Genomic DNA, 21,009 nt, shown 5'->3' on the forward strand with positions numbered 1-21,009 from the left:
TTCTTTAAAAATGTGGGGCTGGAGAAGGCTTTTGTGAATACCATGGACTGCCCGAAAAACAACGGATTTTGGAGCAAATTAAGCTGAAGTGATCTTTGGAAGTTCACATGACTCGATTTAGATTAGCATATTTTGGACACACAATCAGGAGGACTAGCTCTCTGGAGAAGACACTAGGAAAAGTCTAGGGAAAACATGGAAGAAGCAGACCAGAAGCTAGATGGATAGAGACCATAGCAACTATAATGGAAGAACCGTTAGAAAGTTTACAGATTATGGCAAAGACCGCACTTTCTGTAGAAAATATATCCATAGAGTTGCTATGAATAGAAAACGAGTCGACGGCACTTGAAAATAATGATACTATGTGCCAGGCACTGTTCTAGGCGCTTGAGTGGATTCAAGTCAAGTGGGTTGGTCTCAGTCCCTGTTCCACATGGGGCTCACAGTCTTAATCCCCACTTTCCAGATGAGGTAACCAAGACACTGAGAAGTGAAGTGATTTGCCCAAAGTCACACAGCAGAGAAGTGGCAGACCTGGCATTAGAACTCATGACCTTCAGACTCTCAAGCCCTGGCTCTATCTCCTAGGCCACACTGCTTCTCTGAATGGGGTTTCCGGTCCCTCAGCCATCCCCACGTTAGATTGGCTGGCCGGCAGCTGGGAGTCAGGGAGGGTTATTGCTACTGAACTAGATAACCCAGGGTAAATAAGGAGGGCCCACTGCTGGAGGGGGTGCTGACCCAGTGAGAGACATCAAATGGGACATCAAAGAGGGCGGGGGCCTTTGGGACGTCCTCAGAGTGGCCCCCGACTGTGGCAGTCACCACCTCTCCCCGCCCCCTCCAGCCCCACCCCTCTACCCTAGCATAAATTCTGAGTCTCCCCGTCCTCTCCTCCAGAGCATCCAACTCCCCCTTGCCTCTCTCAGGAACCTGAGATCACTGCTCAACAGCCACCATGCGGACCCTCAGCCTGCTCCTGGCCCTCCTCTTCCTGGCTGCCCAGACCCTGGCCCAGCCCATAGACGAGGGGGCAGAAGAGGTCATAACCGAGGAACCAGAGATCACAGAGACCCAGGATCCAACCACCATCATGTTGATTGAGAGAGGCATAGATGGTGACTCTACAGGTAGGGGTTGGGGGGGGGGGAAACCCTGAGGTCTGAAAGCTGGCATCCAATGCCCGGAGATGATCCAGCCCTGACTGCTGAGGCTGGAGCCTGGACAGGGAGACAGGGAACCAGTCCACCCAGGGCTTGGGACCTGGACAGAGACAGGAGGGAGAGGGCAATGGGGGCAGGAAGGTTGGGGGTGGCCAGAATGAGCCATGTAAAGGGAACAGCCGTGGGAGAGGCAGGGGGCAAGGGTCCAGAAAGGGAAAGGTGCAAAGGTGGGGGAGGTGGGAGATCAGAAGGCATGGAGGTGCTCAATCCCCTGAAGCAGTCAGAGCTCTTGGAGGAAAACCAAGAGAGTGGAGAACAGCGGAGGGGGCAGGTTTAGAAGAGTCAGGATTGCCCATGGGACGGCTGCCCAATTCACCCCTTGCCCAGTCAGAGACGGCCAGCCCTGGGCCCCTGGAGGGAAGAGGTGACAGCAGGCAAAACCACATGAGAGCAAATAGAAGACAAACCCTTCCCTACTAAAAGAGCAGGGACAAAAACAGATAATCAGAGTGTTTCCTTTTTCCACAGATCCCAAGCGAGGCACCATCACCTGTTACTGCAGATTATCTTGCTACCTTTGGGAGAAGAGTTCCGGGACTTGCCGTTTATCAAACCGCACCTACAAGCTTTGCTGCTAAAGGACCTCATGAGGCGTCTCTCTGAGTTCCCATCCCCTCTGAAAACTCCACCTTGCTCCTTATCCTTGACCCTCCGCAATTGTGTCTCTGACTCAAATACAGAATTGCATCAGATCCGTGCTTGTGTGTGTATTACTGCATCTGGGCGTGTCTCCATCCTAGACCACCCCGACCCTGGGAGTTTGACATGAGGCCATGGGGCCAAGACAGGAGCCAGAACCTGAGTCCTCCTTGTTGCAGGACAAGGAAGTCATGTTTCCCTAGACAAGCACAGGTCGGCTCCATAGGTTCCACTTAGCGTGCCGGTGCAGTGGAAGGAGCTTTAGTACGACCGCGTGAAGCTGCTCTAGGCTCGGACTGCTGTAGTGTCTAAGATATCACGTGTGTATGGGAAAGTGTGTGTGTGGGAGCACAGGTTTTCCTGAAATTGAAATTACACAAGCTACATTCTAGGAAAACTGGACATTCAGGGCTTTGGTGCCCAGTACAGTAGACTGCACACAGTAGTTGCTCAGTACAGCGCTCTGCATAAGGTAGGTGCTTAGTTCAGCATTCTGTACACAGTGGGGTATTCATTACAGTACTCTGCAACAGTAGTTGCTCAGTAAAGTGTTCTGCACACAATAGACTCTTGGTTCAACACCCTGTATGCAGTGGGGTATTCATTACAGTGCCCTGCACACAATATGGTGCCCACTCCAGCACTCTGCACCCATTACATGCCTCATACAGGGCTCTGCCCATAGTAGAGATTTCAGTACAGTGTTCTGCTCAGAGTAGGATGCCCAGCATAGCGCTCTACACATAGTTTAAACTTAATCCAGCACTCCGCACACAGACGGGTGTCCAGTACAGTGCCCTGCACACAGTAGGGCATGTAAATTAGCATTCTGAACCAACAGATTCCCAGAACATTGTTCTGCACACAATAGGTGCCCGATACAGCACTCATCACACACTGCAACGACATCTAACAAAGCAGAAGGCTAACCTCTGAAGGGTACATTTCCTTGCCCCCACATGATCCATCTTCCCCACTTTGGAGTGAATTATGTGATCAGGAGACCACCCCCCCCCCCACATGAGTCCCCTCTGCGGGGCCGTCAGGACCAGGGGAGCAGAAAAGACAGGCCTTCTCCCTGAGTACCGGAGGCCACTGGTTAAGCCCCATCCAACGACCCTCACTGCCTCCAGCCAACATCGAGGAGGCCGCGGTCATGGCTATAAACGGGGTCTCTGCGTACACAGGCGCCAGCTTCTCACTGTCAGGGCAGGAGTCAAAAGGCTTCAAGGAGCTAATTCTGTACCTACCTCATGATTGGCATATAGTAAGTGCTCAACAGAGGCCGCAGTTATTCTGAAGAGCCCCGGAAGCCGTCATCTTGGATCTCTGCAACTCTGAATGGAAACTTCTAGGTCTGGTCAAAATCCCCAGACAAGCGAGCCTGGGGGAGAAGGGGTCGTATGCCCTCCCGCCCCTTGACCAGGGGATAGGGCACCCATTTCAGGCACAGGTCCTTGGAGGCCTGGGCTCTCCGAGAGGGTGGGCAGGGTGGGGATCCTGTGTAAGCCTTGTGTCTGATGCCTGTTTCCCCACCCTGTTGCCACCACCACGGGTTGGGGGGTGGGGGTAGGGGGAGAAATCACAGCCCTCGGAGGGATGACAGTTTTATCTTTATTGGAGGGGAAATGGCAAAGACCGGTCAAGAGGCCCAACAGCCCATCCACGCCCAGTAAGTGGGTTGCCCTCCCCCCCTTCCCCAACAATACTTTTCAGCAGGTTTAGCACCGACAAACCATCCCGTGTCCCGGTTTCTCCCGTGGAAAAATCACCACTCTTCCCCCAGCCCTTCATTCTCCAGTTGAAATGTACAAACCACTCTGCCGTCATCTTTCCCCAGCTGAAAGGATGAACAGACCACTCCGCTTCCTTATAGCTCCAAGTGAAAAGATTTTCAAACCACCCTGCTGCCTTATGTCTCCAAGTGAAGTGCTGCTCAAACCATCCCTCTGCCTTATAGCTCCTTGTGAAAAATTGCACGGAGCACCCTGCATCCTTGTATCCCCACGTGAGATGATGCACAAACCACAGCACAGCCTTATTTCTCCAGTGACATTCTACCTCAACTACCCCCATGCCCCTATTTCTCTCCTCTCCAAATCCCACTTGGAGGTGGAGGTCCAGACAGAAGATGAGAAGAACCCTAGAGTCCGCCCTTTTTCCCCTCCCCCGTCCCCCTCGACCCCCACCTCCCCAGAGCTCTGAGTCTCCTCCTGGATCCCCCACTGTAAGCTCCCTCCTTCCCCAAGCCTGTCTCCCCCAGACCACACCCCGACAGCCCCTGGATAGGCCCTCGTAGTCCCTGAGAGGGGGTGTTGGAGGAGCACGTGTGCATGTGTGTGTGTGCGTGTGTGTATGTATGCATGTGAGTGGAGTTGAGGTCTGTGCTCTGCCCCATCTCCAGGGGGAGTCCAGTCCCTCCAACATCTCCGAGCGGGGGGGGGAGGCGATGGAGTGGGGTCTCTTCGGAGGGCAAGTGCTGGTAAGCATTGAATTAGGTTTTCTTCATCTCCCACTCCTGTGGGACAGAAAGAGAGGGTCTATGAGTAGCAGTCACTGCTGTCACCATCCCGAGTCATCGGTGTCGTGGTCAAACACAATTATGATGGATTCATCTTACTGATCAAGACGGTCGGCGATTGCTAGCTGAATTATTAATGGTGACGAATGGCGAGCTCAACAGTTAATTGTTATGAACACTCTATGGCACTCTCATAATCCCATAAAACTGTAATTTATATTCATGTCTGTCTCCCCCTCTAGACTGTAAACTTGGTGTGGGCAGGGAATGTGTCTGTTTGTTATATTGTACTGTCCCAAGCGCTTAGTACAGTGCTCTGCCCACAGTAAGCTCTCAGTAAATATGATCGAATGAATGAATACTCCCACAAGTGCTCAGAAAAGCGCTCTGCACAAGGTAGACTGTAAACTCCTTGAGGTTAGGGACCGTTTCTACTAACTATTATACTCACCCAAGCACTCAGTATAGTGGTCTACATACAGTAGTCTAACCAACGAGAGGGCAGAGAACATGCCTATTAACTATATGGCACTGCACTTTTCCAAGTGTTTAGTACAGTGCTTTCCACACAGACTAAACCCCTTAAGGGCGGAGATCATCAATCATTTAATCAATCAAATGCATTCTCTGAGTGCCTACTGTGTGCAGAACACTGTACTAAGTGTCTGGAAGAGTACGATATAACAGTACAATAGACATTCCCTGCCCACAACAACCTTACAGACTAGAGGGGAGACAGACATTAATATAAATGAATAAATTACAAATATGTGCGTAAGTACTGTGGGGCTGGGCCCAGGGAGGGGCGTGAATAAAGGAAGCAAGACACAGAAGGGAGTGGAAGAAAAGGAAAAGAGGGACTAATCAGGGAAGGCGTCTTGGAGGAAATGTGCCTTTAATACACTTTGAAGGAGGGTAAAATGTCTACTAACTCTCTTGTATTGCACTCACCCAAGTGCTCAGTACAGTGCTCCACACACAGTAAGTGCTCACAAAATACTGTTGATGGATTGACCGCTATGCTCGTGAACGATCCCGGCTAACCATCCCAAACCCAGCCATGATAGAAGAGCGATGGAGCCCCATGTTGGGGGACTGAGCGGGAAGTACCTTTGCCCTCTGCAAGACTTTCCCTTTGCTGGTGGCTGCGACGGATGGCCTCCTCTTCCTCAGCTCGGAGGCACAGTTGACCGGGACTGCGGAACCGCCGCTGGGCTTGCTCCCGGCGTCCTGGGGAGGGAAAACTCACTCAGCCGGCGACTCTGCCTCTCCCGGCTTCAGAACCCTCATGAGATCCAGAGCCGGGCCACGGAACCCCTGACCTCTGTCAGTCCACTGCGAGTTGCTAACCAGGGCCCCTGGGCCAGTACACGGGAAGACTCTGATAAGTGTTGCTCTTCTCCACTATCAGTGGGTGTTAATAACAATAATAATAATTGTGGTATTTATTAAGTGCTTACTATGCGCCAGACAAAGTACTAAGCACTGGGATGGATACAAGCAAATCTGACTGGACACAATCAGGGTTCTAATCCCGGGTCCGCCACGCACCTGCTGTGTGACCTTGGGCAAGTCATTCTTTCAATCGTATTTATTGAGCGTTTACTGCGTGCAAAGCAATGTGTGCTAGGTCACTAACTTCTCTGTGCCTCAGTTCCCTCATCTGGAAAATGGGGATTAAGAATGTGAGCCCCATGTGGGACAGGGACTATGTCCGACCTGATTTGCTTGTATCCACCTCAGTGCTCAGTATAGTGCCTGACACATAGTAAGTGCTTAACAAATACCAAAATTATCATTATTATTAGCCCAGTGTCAGACCATTAGGGGACATAGATTAGTGCCGCCCTACTCAAACATCAAGGGAAGCCAACCGGCATCCTGCTACCAGTTATCTGGGAGACCTCAATCCCCTGTCCCTCAACATGGACCCCTGAGAACTGAGTCAGCTCAGATGAGAAGCAGAGTGGCCTAGTGGAAAAAGTCCAGGCCTGGGAGTCAGAGGACCTGGCTTCTAATCCCGGGTCCTCCCCTTGTCCAGCTGTGTGACCTTGGGCAAGTCTCTTGGTTTCTCTGTGCCTCAATTACCTCATCTGTAAAATGGGATTAAAGGTTGTGAGCCCTAGGTAGAACAGACCTGTGCTTAACTCGATTATCTTGTATCTACCACCCGGGGCATAGTACAGTGCCTGGCACATAGTGTTTACCAAATACCATTAAAACATTAATAAATGCAGGGGCACGCGCTGTCTACTCTGCCACTGTAGAGTGCAGAGAGGGGTTGGGGAGGGACTGCAGGGTGGGGGGGGGTCTCATACCGAATTCTTGGCCTGCCCAGTCACTGCCAGGCCCAGGGCGGGGCCCCCGGCCAGGCTCTGCTTGAGGCTTTCCTTGACGGCGGTCAGCCGCAGTTCCAGGTCGATGCGCCTCTCCTCCCGCTCCCGACATTCGGCCTCCAGCGCCGCTGCCCGCTGTTCCAACGTCTCCAGCCGCTTCCCTGTAGGGTGGGGGGTGAGCTCAGTGTCCCAACCGGTGGTAGGGGGCGGGGGTGGCCTCTGAGCAGCCCAGCACAGTGCTCAGCACCCAGCAGGTTCCCAGTACAGCGCTCTGTACACAGGGGCGCCCAACACAATGTTCTGCACACAGGGGCCACACAATATAGCCCTCTGCACCCAAGGGATGTCCAGTGCAGTGCTCTGTACCCAACGGGCCCAGTATGGTGCTCTGCACCCAGGTGGCACCTGAATTGTATTTTCCAAGTGCTTAGTACAGTGCTCTGCACACAGTAAGCACTCAGTGAATACAATTATATGAGCGCATATAGATCTCTGCACCCTCCAGATCCGGAGTACAGTGCTTTATACAGACTACAGTTCTCTGCACCGAGCAGGTCTCCAGGACAACATTCTGCCCACGGGAGGCACCCAGTGCAGCACTCTGCACCAAGCAGGACTGCGCTACAAAGCTCATCACCCTGAATGCGCTCAGTCCACCTCGGCGAGGTCACCGAGCAAGGGGATGGGACTGCAGGCAATTACCGGGAGCTCAGCACCAGAAATCAGGATGGGAGGGGGTACCTGAGCTGGTCTTCATGGCTTCCTTCACCTCCCGCTTCTCCCTCCGCAGCGACCCCAGTTCATCCCGGATCGACTGCTTCTCCCCCTCCAGCTTCTCCTTCTCCACCAGGAAGCGGCGAGCGTCCTCCTCGGCCCGGTTCTTGCCGTAGCGATACTGCTGAGCGCCTGACACAAGGGCCCGGAAACGTCACAGGATGGCACGGGGCCAAGATCAAAACTGGCATGCCCGGGGGAGACAGTCAGGGCCTGGACTCAGAAGACCAGGGTTCAGGTCTTTCCTCTGCCCCCGGCCTGCTGAGAGGCCTTGGGGGAATCACAAAGCCTCTCTGGCTTCTGTTTACTCCTCTGTAAAATAGGGATAACAGTCCCCAGGCCTCCCTAGTTCACAGGGATGATGGGAGGACAAAAATGAGATCATGAGAAATGAACGAAGCCTCTTTGGGAAAATAACAGCACCAGATAAATCTAAGGTAAAATAGATGCAGGGATGAGCATCCATGTTGGGTTACTGGGGGAGTCAGAGATGGAAAGAAGAGAGTCAAGGGTGTAGGATGGCCTGTGCTTAGTCACCAGGGAGAGTGAGGAATGGAGAGGGAACAGTTGGGGTTGTGGGTTGGTCTGTGCTGGGTCAGTGGGGGAAAGGAATGGAGAGGGGAGAGATGGAGTGGAGAGGGGAGAGTCAGAAAGGGGGAGGGGGAGAGTCAGGGATGGAGAGAGGCGAGTCAGGGGTGTTGATGGTCTGGGCTGGGTCACTCACAGGTGGTATATATGGCCCAGCCATCCCCTCGGGTTGGGGCGGAGAACTTTGGGGCCACTGGGCTGGGAAGGGCTTGAGGGTTTCTTGGTGTGAGGGGGCCACCCGGCCGGGTCCCGGCAACGTACTGGAAGCGTGACGTTTGACCTTGACCTGGGGATCCACCCGGCGCGACTTCTCACTGCAGGAGGAGGCGTGTCTCTTCACCTGGGCCCCTGCCGGGCGTTGCGGGTCCTCCGGCTGGGGGAGGGGTGCCGAGGACGGGAGGGACAGCCATTCAGCCCCTGGGCAGACACTGAATCCCCCCGCCCCTCAACGGGGGTTCTCTTCCCTCCAGAACGGGCCCGGGGCCTTGAGGATGGAGCCCATCGCTCGGCAACAGGACCTCTAGTTGCTGGGAGAGCCGAGCTAGGGACCAAGATGCAGCGTTGGGGACATCCTCTGGGGAGGGAATCTCCGGGTGGAGGAGTGGGGAGGAGGGGGACAAGGAAGGGGCTCAGGAGGAAGAGGTGCGGGCTGGCCACAAACCTGCAGCTTCTCATAGGGAACTTCATCATAGACTCGGGGTTCAGTCCACCTGTCCGGGCAGGAGCTGGCAAACCTGGGGGAGAGAATGTACGAGGATGAAGGGCACATCGTGTGAGCATGGGCAAGTCACTTAACTTCTCTGGGCCTCAGTTTCCTGATGTGTAAAATGGGGACTCAATGACTCTTCTCCCTCCTTCTTAGATTGGGTGCCCCATATCATGGCATAGTAGAGAGAGCAAAGGCCCGGGTGTCAGAAGGTCATGGCTTCTAATTCTGACTCCACCATTTGTCTGCTGTATGACCCTGGGCAAGTCACTTAACTTCTCTGGGCCTCAGTTCCCTCATCTGTAGAATGGGGATCGAGGCTGTGAGCTTCATGTGGGACAGGGACTGTGTCCAACCCAATTTGTTTGTATCTGCCTCTGCGCTTAGTACACTGCCTGACGCATTGTAAGCCCTTAACAAATACCATGATTATGTTGAGGGCAGGAATGTGTCTGTTTGTTGTCATATTGTACTCTCCCAAGCACTTAGTACAATAAATACAATTGTACACAGTAAGCACTCAAATACAATTGACCAAATTAGTCAATTATCATTATATGTCCAACCCGATTATCTTGTATCTTCTCCAGTGCTAAGTACAGTGCCAGGCACATAGTAAGCACTTAATTATCACGATTATCAGTAACCTGTAGAGACCCCATTTCCTCCTCCTCCTCACCCATCTGTCCCCATCCTGCTTCTAAGCACGCCTCTGGCCAGGCCCCTTTGGGGGCTTCTATGCTTAGGGCATCCCATCACATGAGCCTCTCACATTCTCCCACCCCTCCAAACTTGGCCCGAACGGGACACCACCCCCCTTCTTCCCACCCCGGATCCCCAGGGGAGGGGTCCTCACAGGAAGGACTGGCGGCCGGCGGTGACGATGCTGGCTAGGGTCTCCACATCCACGTAGTCGTAGTGCAGGGCCTCGGGTGTCTCCGGGGAGCCCGTCTCTACCAGCAGCAGCCCCAGCCAGCGGCCCATGTCCTCCGAGCTGCTTGCCTGGTTCAGAATAATCATCAACATGATCATCGTGGCATTCGTTCGGCGCTTACTATGTGCCAGGCACTGTTCTAAGCACTGGGGTAGGTACAAGATAATCGGTTTGGATACGTAGGGCTCACATTCTTAATCCCCATTTTACAAATGAGGGAACTGAGGCCCAGAGAAGTGGTGATCTCGCACGCAGTGTTTTCCACACCCGGAAGGGCTCAGTAAATTGAAAGAGGGGGAGGAGACCCTTTCTCAAACAGTCAACCACATAGGTTGATGGCCAGCGGATTTGGGGGGTGGCGAGGGAGGGGGTGTGGATGATGCGATGACACCCATCACCGCTGCTGCGGCTCCACAGGCTCCTAGGGCTAGGGTAACCCTTCCCAGCCGTCCCGTCCCCCCAACAGCCCCCACCCGAGGGTCCTCCCAACCCACGGCCATCTCCACCCCCTCCCACCGGCTGCCAGGGCCCAGCTCGTCCCGACCCCAGCCCCGGTCCTCCCACCTCCAGCACGGCGAGCTCCCGCTGGCCGCGGAGGATGCGGAAAGCCAACGGATGCTGGTGACCGAAGCCGGGGACGAGCCGGCAGCCCCGCAGCTCCACGGCGTCCAGAGGGTTCCTCAGGTCCGCCCGGTCCTTGTGCACGAAGAGGGTGTGAGCTTGCACACGGCACCAGCGCTCCCGCCAGCACTGACGGGACAGCACACGCAGGGAGCCTGCGGGGAGGGGCCGCCGCCCGGTCAGCCCCCGCCCGCCCACGCTGCGCCAAGCGCTGCGCTCGGAGCTGGGGGACAGGCTGGATCATCGGGTCCTGGCCCACGCCGGGCTCACAGGCTAAGAGGGAGGCGGGCTAAGGATCTGGTCCTCCTTGTACAGAGGGGAAACTGAGGCACGGAAGGGGACACAGAGGCATAGAGGGGAAAGAGGCGCAGATGGGAGAACTGAGGGCCACAGGGGGACACAGAGGCGCAGAGGGGGAGGCCGAGGCGCAGAGAGGGAGATTGGGGCGCTAAAGGAGAGCCTGAAGTGCTGAAGCCTGAGGACCAGAGAGAGAAACTGAGGCACTGAAGGGGAGATTGAGCCGCTGAGGGGGAAACAGAGACGCAGAGAGGGTAACTCCATCCTCGCTCTCGGTCTCCCTCCACCTTCCTCCGGTCTGGTCCAGTCACCCTTCCCCCGGGCATCCTCTTGCCCAGTTCCTTGCCCCACCAGGGTCTCCCCCTTGTCTTTTCTAGCCCTCCAGACTCCCCTTCCTAGATTTTCCCCGTGCTTTCCCGACTCCCCCTCCCCCAGCCCCCTTCCCCAATTCCCCTTCCCCGCAGCCGGGTCCCCCGGACGCACCGCAGCCCAGCAGGTCCTCCTCCGAGGGGTGCGCGCCTTCCGCCGGCGACTTCTTCTTGGAGAAACTGATGATGCGGTTGATCTTCCTTCCGGCAGCTCGACTCACCGACCCCTTCAGCTCCGCCAGACCGCTCTTCTTCCCTCTGGCTGCGGGAATGGGCCGGGAGGGGGACACGAGAGTGAGAGGAGGGTCGGTGCGGGGGGCAGGGAGAGAGGATGAAGGACCCCCCCCCCCGCCCCATTACCCCTCCCGGCCAGGAGCCGCCCCCAACAGTTTTAAAAATTGACAGGTCGGACCGAGCCCACCTGATGCAATAATAATAATTATGGTATTTAAGTGCTTTCTGTGTGCCAAGCACTGTTCCAAGCCTGGGGTAGGTATAAGGTAATCTGGTTGTCACACTCTTAATCCCCATTTTACAAATGAGGTAATTGAGGCTTAGAGAAGTTAAATGACCTGCCCAGCTGACAAGTGGTGGAGTCGGAATTAGAAGCCACGACCTCTGACTCCCAAGCCCGTGCTCTTTCCAGTAAGCCACACAGTGTGTCTCCGGGGGCCCCCAGTGTCACTCCCTCGCTCCAGAGCCTTTGTGTCCCCCCCCACGACACCCCCATCCCACACTGGTGCTGCGTCCAAGCTTCGGGCCTAGGCAGTGGAGGGAAGCCGGACTCTGGACACAGAGGCGCCCAGTACATCTGGACCAGATGGGAGCTGGACCTGGGGAAGTGGGGGTGGGGGACCAGGACCGTCCTGGCAACTTCACACCAGGCTCTCTGGACTCCTGGGTTGTAGGAGCAGCCCCGCGGCGGCTGAAGAGCCTAAACTCCCATAGGGTCCCTAGAGGGCCCTGGGTGATCTGGGGTCTCACCGTGCTCCCCCGCCTCTTTCCAGCTGACCGGGGAACAGCCGTCCCCTACACCGACACTGTCCGAATCCGAGGTCTGTCTCTCCTGGGAGAGCCGCTGCCATGAGGGAGACACAGATCCAGCCCATCTCCCCTCCCTCCTCCTTCCCTCTGAACCCAATGACCCCAACGCACGACCTGACCCCCACACCTTTGACCACCCCATCCCCATGGCCTCTGACCCCCACACCTCCCACCCCCTCATTCTCGACCATTCTGCCCCCACCACCTCTGACCCAAACACTCTTGACCACTCCTCACTCCACTCCAATTTATTTATTGCCATTGTTCTGGTCTGTCTCCCCCGATTAGACTGTAAGCCCGTCAAACGGCAGGGACTGTCTGTATCTGTTGCCGACTTGTTCATTCCAAGCGCTTAGTACAGTGCTCTGCACATAGTAAGCGCTCAATAAATACTATTGATTGAATGAATGAATCCTCCACCCCCATGAGTCCACACCTCCCATCCCCTTGACCACCCTGCCCTTACCTTCCCTCTCCCACACCCCCTGACCCTCCCTGCCCTCTCTGGCTTCATGCCTGGCTCAGGGACCGGTGCATACCCTTCTCCTGGTCAACGCCACGGTGCCCAGCTGGACGAAATTAGAGTAGAACTGACCAGACCAGGAGCTTTGCTGTTCCCGACCCTCCCCACACTGCTAGGCTGCAGTTCCCGCCCCTCCTGCTTCCCAAAGCCACCCCGTACTCCCGATCAGCTGTGATTGACTTGGGGATCCCGCATTTGGGGGCTGGGGGTGGTGGTGGCTGGTAGGGCCTGGAGGGGGGCACAGTTGTACCTTGTCTACGTCCAGCCTACAGGGCAGCAGCGGGGACGAGGGCGACTCGGACACTCCCGCTCCTCCAGGGCTGCTTACCTCCCTGATCACCTGCAGGGAACAGGGCAGGGGGCTTTGGGTCAGAGAAGAGATGCCCCCACCTCTTTCCCAGGAGCTGGATGGGGGCACAGGGCAGAAAGGAGTTTGGGGAGCAGCCATGCTGGGGGGCAAGATGTTCTATCTTTCCCGTTCAGTCCGTGGCAGTATTTCTCCTCCTCATCCTCCTTTGCTCAAGTCGGGGACAGAGACTGCCCCGGGATTTGCCTTCCCCAGAAAGATCTGGGGGTGGAAAGGTGAAGTGGGAAGATCAGATCGCATCACTAATACTGTTCTGGATGCCCGCTGTTGGCAGAGTGCTAGAGTGGGCACCCACCATGGGCAGATCACTAGACTGGGTGCCCATCACAGGCCCAGAGCACTGGATTGGGCATCCGCCTTGGGCAGAGCACTGGAGCAAGGACCCACCATGGGCAGAGAGCTGGAGTGGGCATCCAATGTGGACAGAGTGCTGGACTGAGCGCCCACCATGGGTGGAGGAGCACTGGACTGGGTACCCAGCATGGGAAGATCACTAGAGTGGGTGCCCACCGTGCACAGAGTGCTGGATTGGGCATTTGGGAACAAACACTGGATTTCAAAGATGTCACCCGCAGCCTCAAGGAGCTGCCAATCAAGACCATCTTTGGTGGCTCCGCTACGGCCATGGACACCCAGGCCCGAGGCTCCGGAGCAGATGGTACCTTGAGCCACTCGTCGGCCTGCTCCTTGCTCTGCACAGCGAGGACCAGGGCCTCAGCGCCCGGCGGGGAAAAGCGAAGTTCATGCTTTTTGCGGCGCCCGTCCTTGGGGACATAGAGGACATTGCAGGTGCCTAGGGCCAGCTCCAGGTGTGGCCGGCGGTCCTTGGAGCTCTTGTAACACTGGGTGGAGAGAAAAAGCGCCCAACAGGGCCGGTCAGGTGGTCTCAGAGGGGCAAAGGCTTCCCAGTGAGAAGATCAGAACAGGACGCCTGCCAGATTCTGATTCAGTGGGACCAGCAGACTGGGAGGAATTGTGTGCTGGTTGTCCTCTTGGACACCTGCCTTCGGGGTTAGGACTGGACCATCCCACAGCCCTGATTCCCTCTAAACAGACCCCCCCCCCAAACACCCCTAACTTTCACCTCTCCATCCCTGACTCTCCCCCAGTGACTTAGCATGGACCATATAACACAGCTGACTCCCCCAGTGACCCAGCACGGACCATCCCACACCCCTAACTCTTCCCCAGTGACCCAGCATGGACCAGCCAACACCCCTGACTCTCCCTTCTCCATTCCTGACTCCCCCCGTCTCTCCATCCTAGACCCCCACCCCAGGGCTCCTCCCTCCTCCCCGCTTACCATCAGCTTGTCTTCCCTGATGACGGCCAGCTGCCTGGCCCACTGCCCAAAGCGCTTTTTCCGCAGCAGGAAGGCACATATCCTGCTATCCTTCACCAGGTGCAGGGAGGCCTCCTCTGACGGCCACTGGTGGGCTGGCTGCCGACCCTTGTCCTCCTCCTCCTCATCGTCGTACGATTCGTAGGAGCTGCTCATAGCGTCCGAGTCATTGTCTGCAGGGGACAGACACTCAGTGACAGGCGCTTTGTCTGTCTGGTGTTTCCAATCGTTCTAACCCCCCAGACCCTGGTCTCAATCATCTCTGGCCTTCTGTCCTTTGTACAGATAAGGAAGCTGAGGCCCAGAGAGGTTAAATCCCCCACTCCTCATCTCCCAGCAGGTGAGGGGCAGAGCTGGGTCTAGAACCCTCATCTCTAGCCTCCCAGTCCAGTGCTCTCTCTACTAGAAAAGCAGCATGGCCTAGTGGAAAGAGCCCGGATCTGGGAATCAGAGGACCTGACTTCTTAACCCAGCTCTGCCACTTGCCTGCTGTGTGTGCCTTTGGACAAGTCACTTAACATCTCTGGGCCTCAGTTTCCTCATCGGCAAAATGGGAATTCTAAACCTGCTTTCCCTCCCCTTTCGACTGTGAGCCTCATGTTGGACAGGGATTGTGTCTAACCTGATTATTGTGTATCAACCCCAGGGCTTAGTACAGTGCTAGGCACACAGTAAGCACTTAATAAACAGCACAATTATTATTGTCCTCCTCCTCGTTGTTGTCTCTCCCGGAACTTACACGAGCTTTTCGGCTCCCCATTCATCTGGGTCCCCGGGTAATTGCTGTCTGCATCTTCGTAGTATCCATCCTCGAGCGAGTTGGGGGGGCTCATGCCATCTGCAGAGAAGTCCTAAGTCAGCAAAACCCAGAGGGGATGCAGGGCAAGAACCCAGAGAGGGACACGGGGTGGTGGTGGGGGGACCCCAGATTGGGGACACAGCGGGGGGATTCAGAGTGGGACCCAGAAAGGGATGCAGAGTGGGGTCCCAGAGCGGGGACACAGAGGGAAACAGAGCTGGGAAACAGAGTGGGACTTAGGAAGGAGGCTGCGATTCTCATCTTCACCTCCACTCCCAGCATGCTGGGCAGCCTGGGACAAGTCAATCAATCAGTGGTATTTACTGAGCACTTACTGCGTGCAGAGGACTGTGCTAAGGGCTTGGGAGAGTATAATACAACAGAGTTGGTAGACATGTTCTCTGCCACCGAGGCTCTCCATCTCTGGGCCCCAGTCGACCCGCTTTGTAAAATGGGGATGGGGCTCCCCACTTACTCTGGGCAGTGATGTATTCGGGAGCTTTGCCAGGGCCCAGGGGGAGGGCTTCCTCGTAGTAGTCTTCAGGCGGGGGCGTTGTGGGGAGGGGTGGTGGGGGCTCCCGGGACACCTACGAGGAAGGAGAGGGGTTTGGAAGTCTCCCGAGGCAAGTCAGAGGTCCCCGGCTGACCCAAGGGACATGGGGGGCAGTGGGGTCGACAAGCCCAGCTCCTCACATGGGTCGGGGCTTGAGATCCAGCACCCACAGTCTCCACTCAGGGACCCCGAGTAGCCTCTCCGAAGGGATTTGCGGAGGAGGAGACGGCTCAGCTCATAATGATAAGATCAGAAAAGCAGGGAGTGGCTCAGTGGAAAGAGCCCGGGTTTGGGAGTCAGAGGTCGTGGGTTCTAATCCCGGCTCCGCCACTTGCCTGCTGTGTGACTCTGGGCAAGTCACTTCACTTCTCAGTGCCTCAGTTACCTCATCTGTAAATGGGGATTAAAGCTGTGAGTCCCACGTGGGACAACCTGATCACCTTGTATCCCCCCCAGCGCTTAGAACAGTGCTTTGCACATAGAAAGTACTTAACAAATACCATCATCATCATCATCATCATTATTACCCCATTACAAAGCCTGCACCAGGGTAGAGCTCTAGGCAGTAGTTTGGGGTTAAGCAGTGTGGTCTGATGGACAGAGCAGTTATCATTATCACTGTAAAGTGCATTCCAAAGCCCACCCCAAGTCCCCTTCCAGACCAAGCTCAACCCCCCATTGGTGACCACCATGAGGTTGCCTGGTAATGATCACCCATAATCGTGATGCCTCTGTGGACTTGGAATTATGGACACGGGGCACTTCCAGGCCAGGGGCATTCCTGGAACGTTATTCAGCACGGGCTGTCTTCCAGCTAACCCTACCTGGGGACAGTCAGCCTAGGAGGACAGGGAGGTGGGCCGACGGGTAGTGGTAGCCAGTCCAGCGTCAAACTTACATTTCTGAGCTCGTGGCTCTTCGCTGACTCGGAGTTCGTTTCCTCGCTGTCATCCTCGGGCGTGTCTCGGAGATCTCCCAGGTCACAGTCTGGAAGGAGTCGAGACTTCACACATGCAAGGCCCAGATCCTTCTCCTGCCTCTTTCCCACCCGGGTCACTGCTACTATCACCTGTCTCCAGTGGATCAAAGTGGATTCAGCTCCCAGAGTACTTGGAACATGTCTACCACCTCTCTCATACTGTACACTCCCAAGCACTCAGTACAGTGCCCTGCACTCAACAGGCGCTCAGTAAGTATCTCTAATGATGATGCTGGGGACGAGGAAAGGGCCCCCTATTTCCCACCTCCCTTCTCTCCCTTCTTCACTTCCTCACCCCTGCTCCTGAGATCGAATAAATCACAGAAGCAGCACTGTGGGCAGAGTGCTGTACTGGACGCTTGCTGCGTGTGAGTGCTATACTAAGCACTTGGGAGAGTACAGTCGATGTAGAAGACTCTGCCCTCAAGGAGGTTAGAGCCAAACAGGGGTGACCGGCTCTCGCTCTAAGTCTCGGGTCTCAGGTTCTGTAAGGTTGACAAGCCAGGGCTTCAACTGGGCATGTCAGGGGCGTGCCCACCTGTTGTAGGAGCTGGGTGGGCCGGGCAGTGAAATGTCCCAGCATCCTCTAGGATGTGCGAGTTGAGATGGGGCAACCGGCCAGGGACGTAGCCCTGGTCTTCCCACAGAGTCCCAACGTGCATGTGGGGGGCTATTAATAGTTTATCACGGTCAAGCACTATGGTCGCCATAGCTCTGATCGGTGGTTTAATGCTCGACGCTGTTCTCGGGGGTCCATTACCAAACTCGTCGAACAGGGATTCCACGAAGCTGGGGCCGTTGTGCAGGTCTGCAGTGTTCAGGTACAGATGAGTGCTCTCCTTTCCTGAGACCAGGCGGGGGGAGAGGGGCGTCGTCACTGCCGAGCTGGTGCATCCTCCCATCCTCCCCCAGGCCCCATGGCCCCTCACCCTGGCTGACCCTCGCTTTGGCTTCCTCTCCCCGGGGTCGGTGGCTGGAGGACTGTTGACCCCCGGGAGCTGGGCAGCCGGGGAGGGTGGCCGGCAGGGGAAGTAGAGGCCGAGGGAGAGGGCGGGAGGCCAGAGGAAGGCAGGAAGAGGAGAGGGGCCCGCTCCCCCCCGACCCTCCCTCCCCCCATTAGCCCAATCCAGGCCCCAGGGGAGCGGAAGCAGCTGTCTGCACAGGCAAGTCCTGGGAAAGGGCAGAGGACGCTGGCCACAGAGGCGACCCCGGGCCACAGCGGGGAGGGCTTCCCCCCTCGGGAAGGTACCCCCTTCTCAAGACACCCCCCTCGAGAAGCAGCGTGGCTTAATGGAAACAGCACGGGCTTGGGAGGCAGAGGACGTGGGTTCTAATCCCTGCTCCACCACTTGGTCTCCTGCGTGACCTTGGGCCACTTAATTTCTCTAGGCCTCAATTACCTCATCTGGAAAATGAAGATTAAGACTGTGAGCCTCACGGGGGACAACTTGATTACCTTGTATCTACCCCAGTGCTTAGAACAGTGCTTGGCACAGAGTAAGCCCTCGGCAAATATCATCATGATTATTGTTGGTCAGACGCTGGGCCAGCTCTAGCCCCCAGTGACCACACTATCCCCATTGGCCCTGGGGGACTGGGGAGACAGGGCGCAGAGCCGCCAGACACCAGGGCTCCAGTGCCAGGTCCGCTGTGTGACCTTGGGCCAGTCGCGGAGCCTCTCTGGGTTCGGCGTCCTTGGGGGTGAAGAGGGAGAGGGCCAGGCTAGCCTGCTGCCCATGGAAGGGTTGGGGGGCAAGGGCAAGTGAGGCCAGAGATGTGGGAGTACAGAGGTCTCGGCGGATCCCCGGGGAGACTCAGTTTCCCGAGGGCTTGAACAGGTGTGAGCCCAGTTCCTCTAAGGAAATCCGGTCTCTCCTCCTGGATTCTGCTCGTCCATCCTGGGCCCAGGGCCGCTATTTCCTGGCCAGTGGAAGGGTGGGAGGGAAGGGAAGAGGGAGGAGGGGGTAGCTATGGAGCGACAGATTCCCCAGGACCAGTGGACCCCACCCTCAGGTTGCTCCAGATCGGTGTGGGAAGGGTGGGGGGCTTCCCACAGGGAAAGGGGAATCTAGGGGAGGGAGCACCAACCAGGTAGAGGCTGTGCCCTCTGCAGAATGGCGGACACCGCGGCCTTCTTCTCCAGGGCCGCAGGGCTCAGGTCCTCGCCGTCCAGCAGCTTGAGCAGTAGTCCGAGTTCCGGGAGGAGGTGCTCCAGCACTGCAAGGGAGATGGCAGAGCGGTGGGGTCACCGCCGGGGTCACCGTCCCTCACCCCCAACTGCACGGGGACCCTTTCACCTGGACCTCCCCCCTGAAAACCATGCCCAGCATGGCGTAGTGGATAGAGTGCGGGCCTGGGAGTCAAAAGGTCCTGGGTTCTAATCCCGGCTCTATCGCCTGTCTGCCGTGTTACCCTGGGTGAGTCACGTCGCTTCTCTAGGCCTCAGTCATCTCATCTGTAAAATGGGGATTGAAACTCTGTGCCCCACGTGGGACAGGGACTCTGTCCAACCCGATTTGCTTGTATTCACCCCAGCGCTTAGTACAGTGTCTGGGACACTGTAAGCATTTAACAAGAACTATAATTACAATTGTTATTACTATTCTGGCTGGAGAAGCAGCCCCTCCAGCGCCTCTCTGAGCGCCTACTACGTGCAGGGATCTGTACTGGGTGCTTGTGGCGAGCAAAGCATTGTGCTGGGTACCCACTGTGGACAGAGCCCTGTGTTGAGAGCCTGCTGTGCGCAGAGCGCTATACTAGGTGCCTGATGCGGGCACAGCGCTGTGCCGAGTGTCTACTGCCGAACTGTACTTTCCAAGCGCTTAGCACAGTGCTCTGCACACAGTAAGCGCTCAATAACAACGATCACGTGAATGAGTTGCTGAATAGATAAGTGCTTAGAATCGAGTGAAGGAATCCCTTCGGGAGGCTTTGAAGAAGGGAGGGGATAGGGTCTGGAAAAGCTGAGAAGGGATGGGTATGGGGTGGGAGGGAGGTGGAGGGGCCTGGGCTGGGGAGGAGGAGGAGGAAGAAGCAAGACCGTCCGAGGGATCCTTGGACACCAAAGATTTGCAGAGCCGTGAGAAGCAGCCGGAGACGGGGAACGACCGGGGACGTGTGACCCTGGGGGAAAGACCCCCATCCTGGGGTAGAACCGGGCCCCCCGCTCCGCACCCCCCGACGCTGCTTCTTCCTTCCTCCCGCTGCGGCAGCAGGCGCCGCCCAGCCCGGACTCCGGGACGCGGACAGGATGTGAGCCGGCCCTGCTTCCCAGCGGACGTCCCGCTATCGGTGGGACCTCCTGTTTCCTCCTCCTCCTCCTCCCCTCTTCCTCCTCGTCCTCCTCCCCGGCCACTGTTAACCCCCACTGTGCTGGTCAGCCCTCCACTCGGCCCGGGGCCTTGGTCACCTCGGGGCGGCCCTTGTCCACTCTAGACCAAGACTTGGACTCCCAAAGTGGCGTTTGGAGGATCTCTTGCTGGTCACCCTCCTGGACATCAACCTTCATGACTCAAGATAGGCCGTCAACACTCCTGACTCTTCGCCAGTGACCCAGCACGGACCATCAACACCCCTAACTCTCCCCTCTCCATCCCTGACCCTCCTCCGGTGATCCAGCTTAGACGCTCGTCCATGGATCTGTCCAAACTCCTCTGGACCTGCTGGGATTCCCCGCTGCACAGTTCTCTTTAGGAACGGATTCCCTGTGCTCACCTCGGGCCAGAGGAAGAAGTGATGTATTCTATCCTACCGTTCCACCCTCCCCACCCCCGTTAGCGCTTAGTTTAGTGCTTTGCAGACAGCACTCAAGAAACATCTTTGACTAGGTGATTGAAGTTTCCTTTTGTTTGCTCTAAACCCGCCCCGGTGGGGTCCCTCGGCCTGGTGGGGTGGGATTTGGGGAACAACAATTCCAGGTCGGTCCGGTCCACCCCCTTGCTGGTTCTGCCAACTCCAGCCCTGCCCCCTCTCAGCCTGTGTCTGTCCGGCCTGCAGCCTCTCCTCGCCGGGAAGCCGAACTTCCTCCCACTGAGCCTCCTGATTCTTTTTTCCCGGGTGCGGGGGGTTTATCCTGATTATGTCTCCTTTTTGTCCGTCTCCCCCGAATAGACTGTGAGCCCCGTCACTGGGCAGGGATTGTCTCTATCTGCTGCCGAATTGTCCATTCCAAGCGCTCAGTACAGTGCTCTGCACACAGTAAGCGCTCAATAAATACTATTGAATGAATGAATGGAGGACCCCCACGAAGGGGGAGGGTCTCATAGGGGTCCCGGGGACCTACCTCGCCCCCGTCTCCCCAGCGAAGGCTCTTTTCCCCGCGGAAAAGGCAGCAGGGAAGAACCCGGAGCCACCTCTGCGCCACGCGGGGGCGACGACATCAGCTGCAGAGGC

General features: G+C 56.6%; 2 protein-coding genes across 4 annotated transcripts in view; one reads left to right on the top strand and one right to left on the bottom strand.

The window, feature by feature from the left end:
* The first annotated feature begins 926 nt into the window (after positions 1-926).
* Positions 927-1,918, top strand: LOC114807316 (defensin-A2-like). The gene is made up of 2 exons (XM_029052449.1): positions 927-1,133; positions 1,695-1,918. Exons 1-2 carry the CDS (start codon positions 962-964, stop codon positions 1,802-1,804), a joined length of 282 nt encoding a protein of 93 aa, XP_028908282.1. The 5' UTR covers positions 927-961; the 3' UTR covers positions 1,805-1,918.
* A 2,127-nt stretch (positions 1,919-4,045) lies between these two features.
* The window catches only part of AFAP1L1 (actin filament associated protein 1 like 1), a 28,093-nt gene continuing 11,129 nt past the window's right edge, over positions 4,046-21,009 (bottom strand). The window contains exons 3-20 of one of the 3 annotated variants that reach the window (XM_039910548.1): positions 18,706-18,834; positions 17,378-17,461; positions 16,537-16,625; positions 15,561-15,672; positions 15,026-15,124; positions 14,248-14,459; positions 13,607-13,786; positions 12,828-12,917; positions 11,995-12,076; positions 11,126-11,272; positions 10,289-10,500; positions 9,647-9,792; positions 8,746-8,818; positions 8,346-8,457; positions 7,464-7,628; positions 6,705-6,883; positions 5,497-5,616; positions 4,046-4,383 (exon numbers count right to left, since the gene is read on the bottom strand). In XM_039910548.1, the coding sequence (XP_039766482.1) occupies positions 4,360-4,383; positions 5,497-5,616; positions 6,705-6,883; positions 7,464-7,628; positions 8,346-8,457; positions 8,746-8,818; positions 9,647-9,792; positions 10,289-10,500; positions 11,126-11,272; positions 11,995-12,076; positions 12,828-12,917; positions 13,607-13,786; positions 14,248-14,459; positions 15,026-15,124; positions 15,561-15,672; positions 16,537-16,625; positions 17,378-17,461; positions 18,706-18,834 (2,255 nt within the window). In that variant the 3' untranslated portion in view covers positions 4,046-4,359. Of the gene's footprint in view, positions 4,384-5,496; positions 5,617-6,704; positions 6,884-7,463; positions 7,629-8,345; positions 8,458-8,745; positions 8,819-9,646; positions 9,793-10,288; positions 10,501-11,125; positions 11,273-11,994; positions 12,089-12,827; positions 12,918-13,606; positions 13,787-14,247; positions 14,460-15,025; positions 15,125-15,560; positions 15,673-16,536; positions 16,626-17,377; positions 17,462-18,705; positions 18,835-21,009 lie in introns of all 3 variants that reach the window. The other 2 variants (XM_029052365.2, XM_029052366.2) reach the window with 2 other exon arrangements.

This window comes from Ornithorhynchus anatinus, chromosome X2 (genome assembly GCF_004115215.2).
Source record: "Ornithorhynchus anatinus isolate Pmale09 chromosome X2, mOrnAna1.pri.v4, whole genome shotgun sequence".
In the NCBI taxonomy this organism is placed as follows: domain Eukaryota; kingdom Metazoa; phylum Chordata; class Mammalia; order Monotremata; family Ornithorhynchidae; genus Ornithorhynchus; species Ornithorhynchus anatinus.

What these genes read in the sequence shown, in the direction of transcription:
- LOC114807316 (XM_029052449.1), top strand. Translation starts at nt 962, where the DNA reads ATGCGGACCCTCAGCCTGCTCCTGGCCCTCCTCTTCCTGGCTGCCCAG. An exon ending in CATAGATGGTGACTCTACAG is followed by an intron (nt 1,134 to 1,694) that starts GTAGGGGTTGGG and finishes CTTTTTCCACAG; the next exon opens with ATCCCAAGCGAGGCACCATC.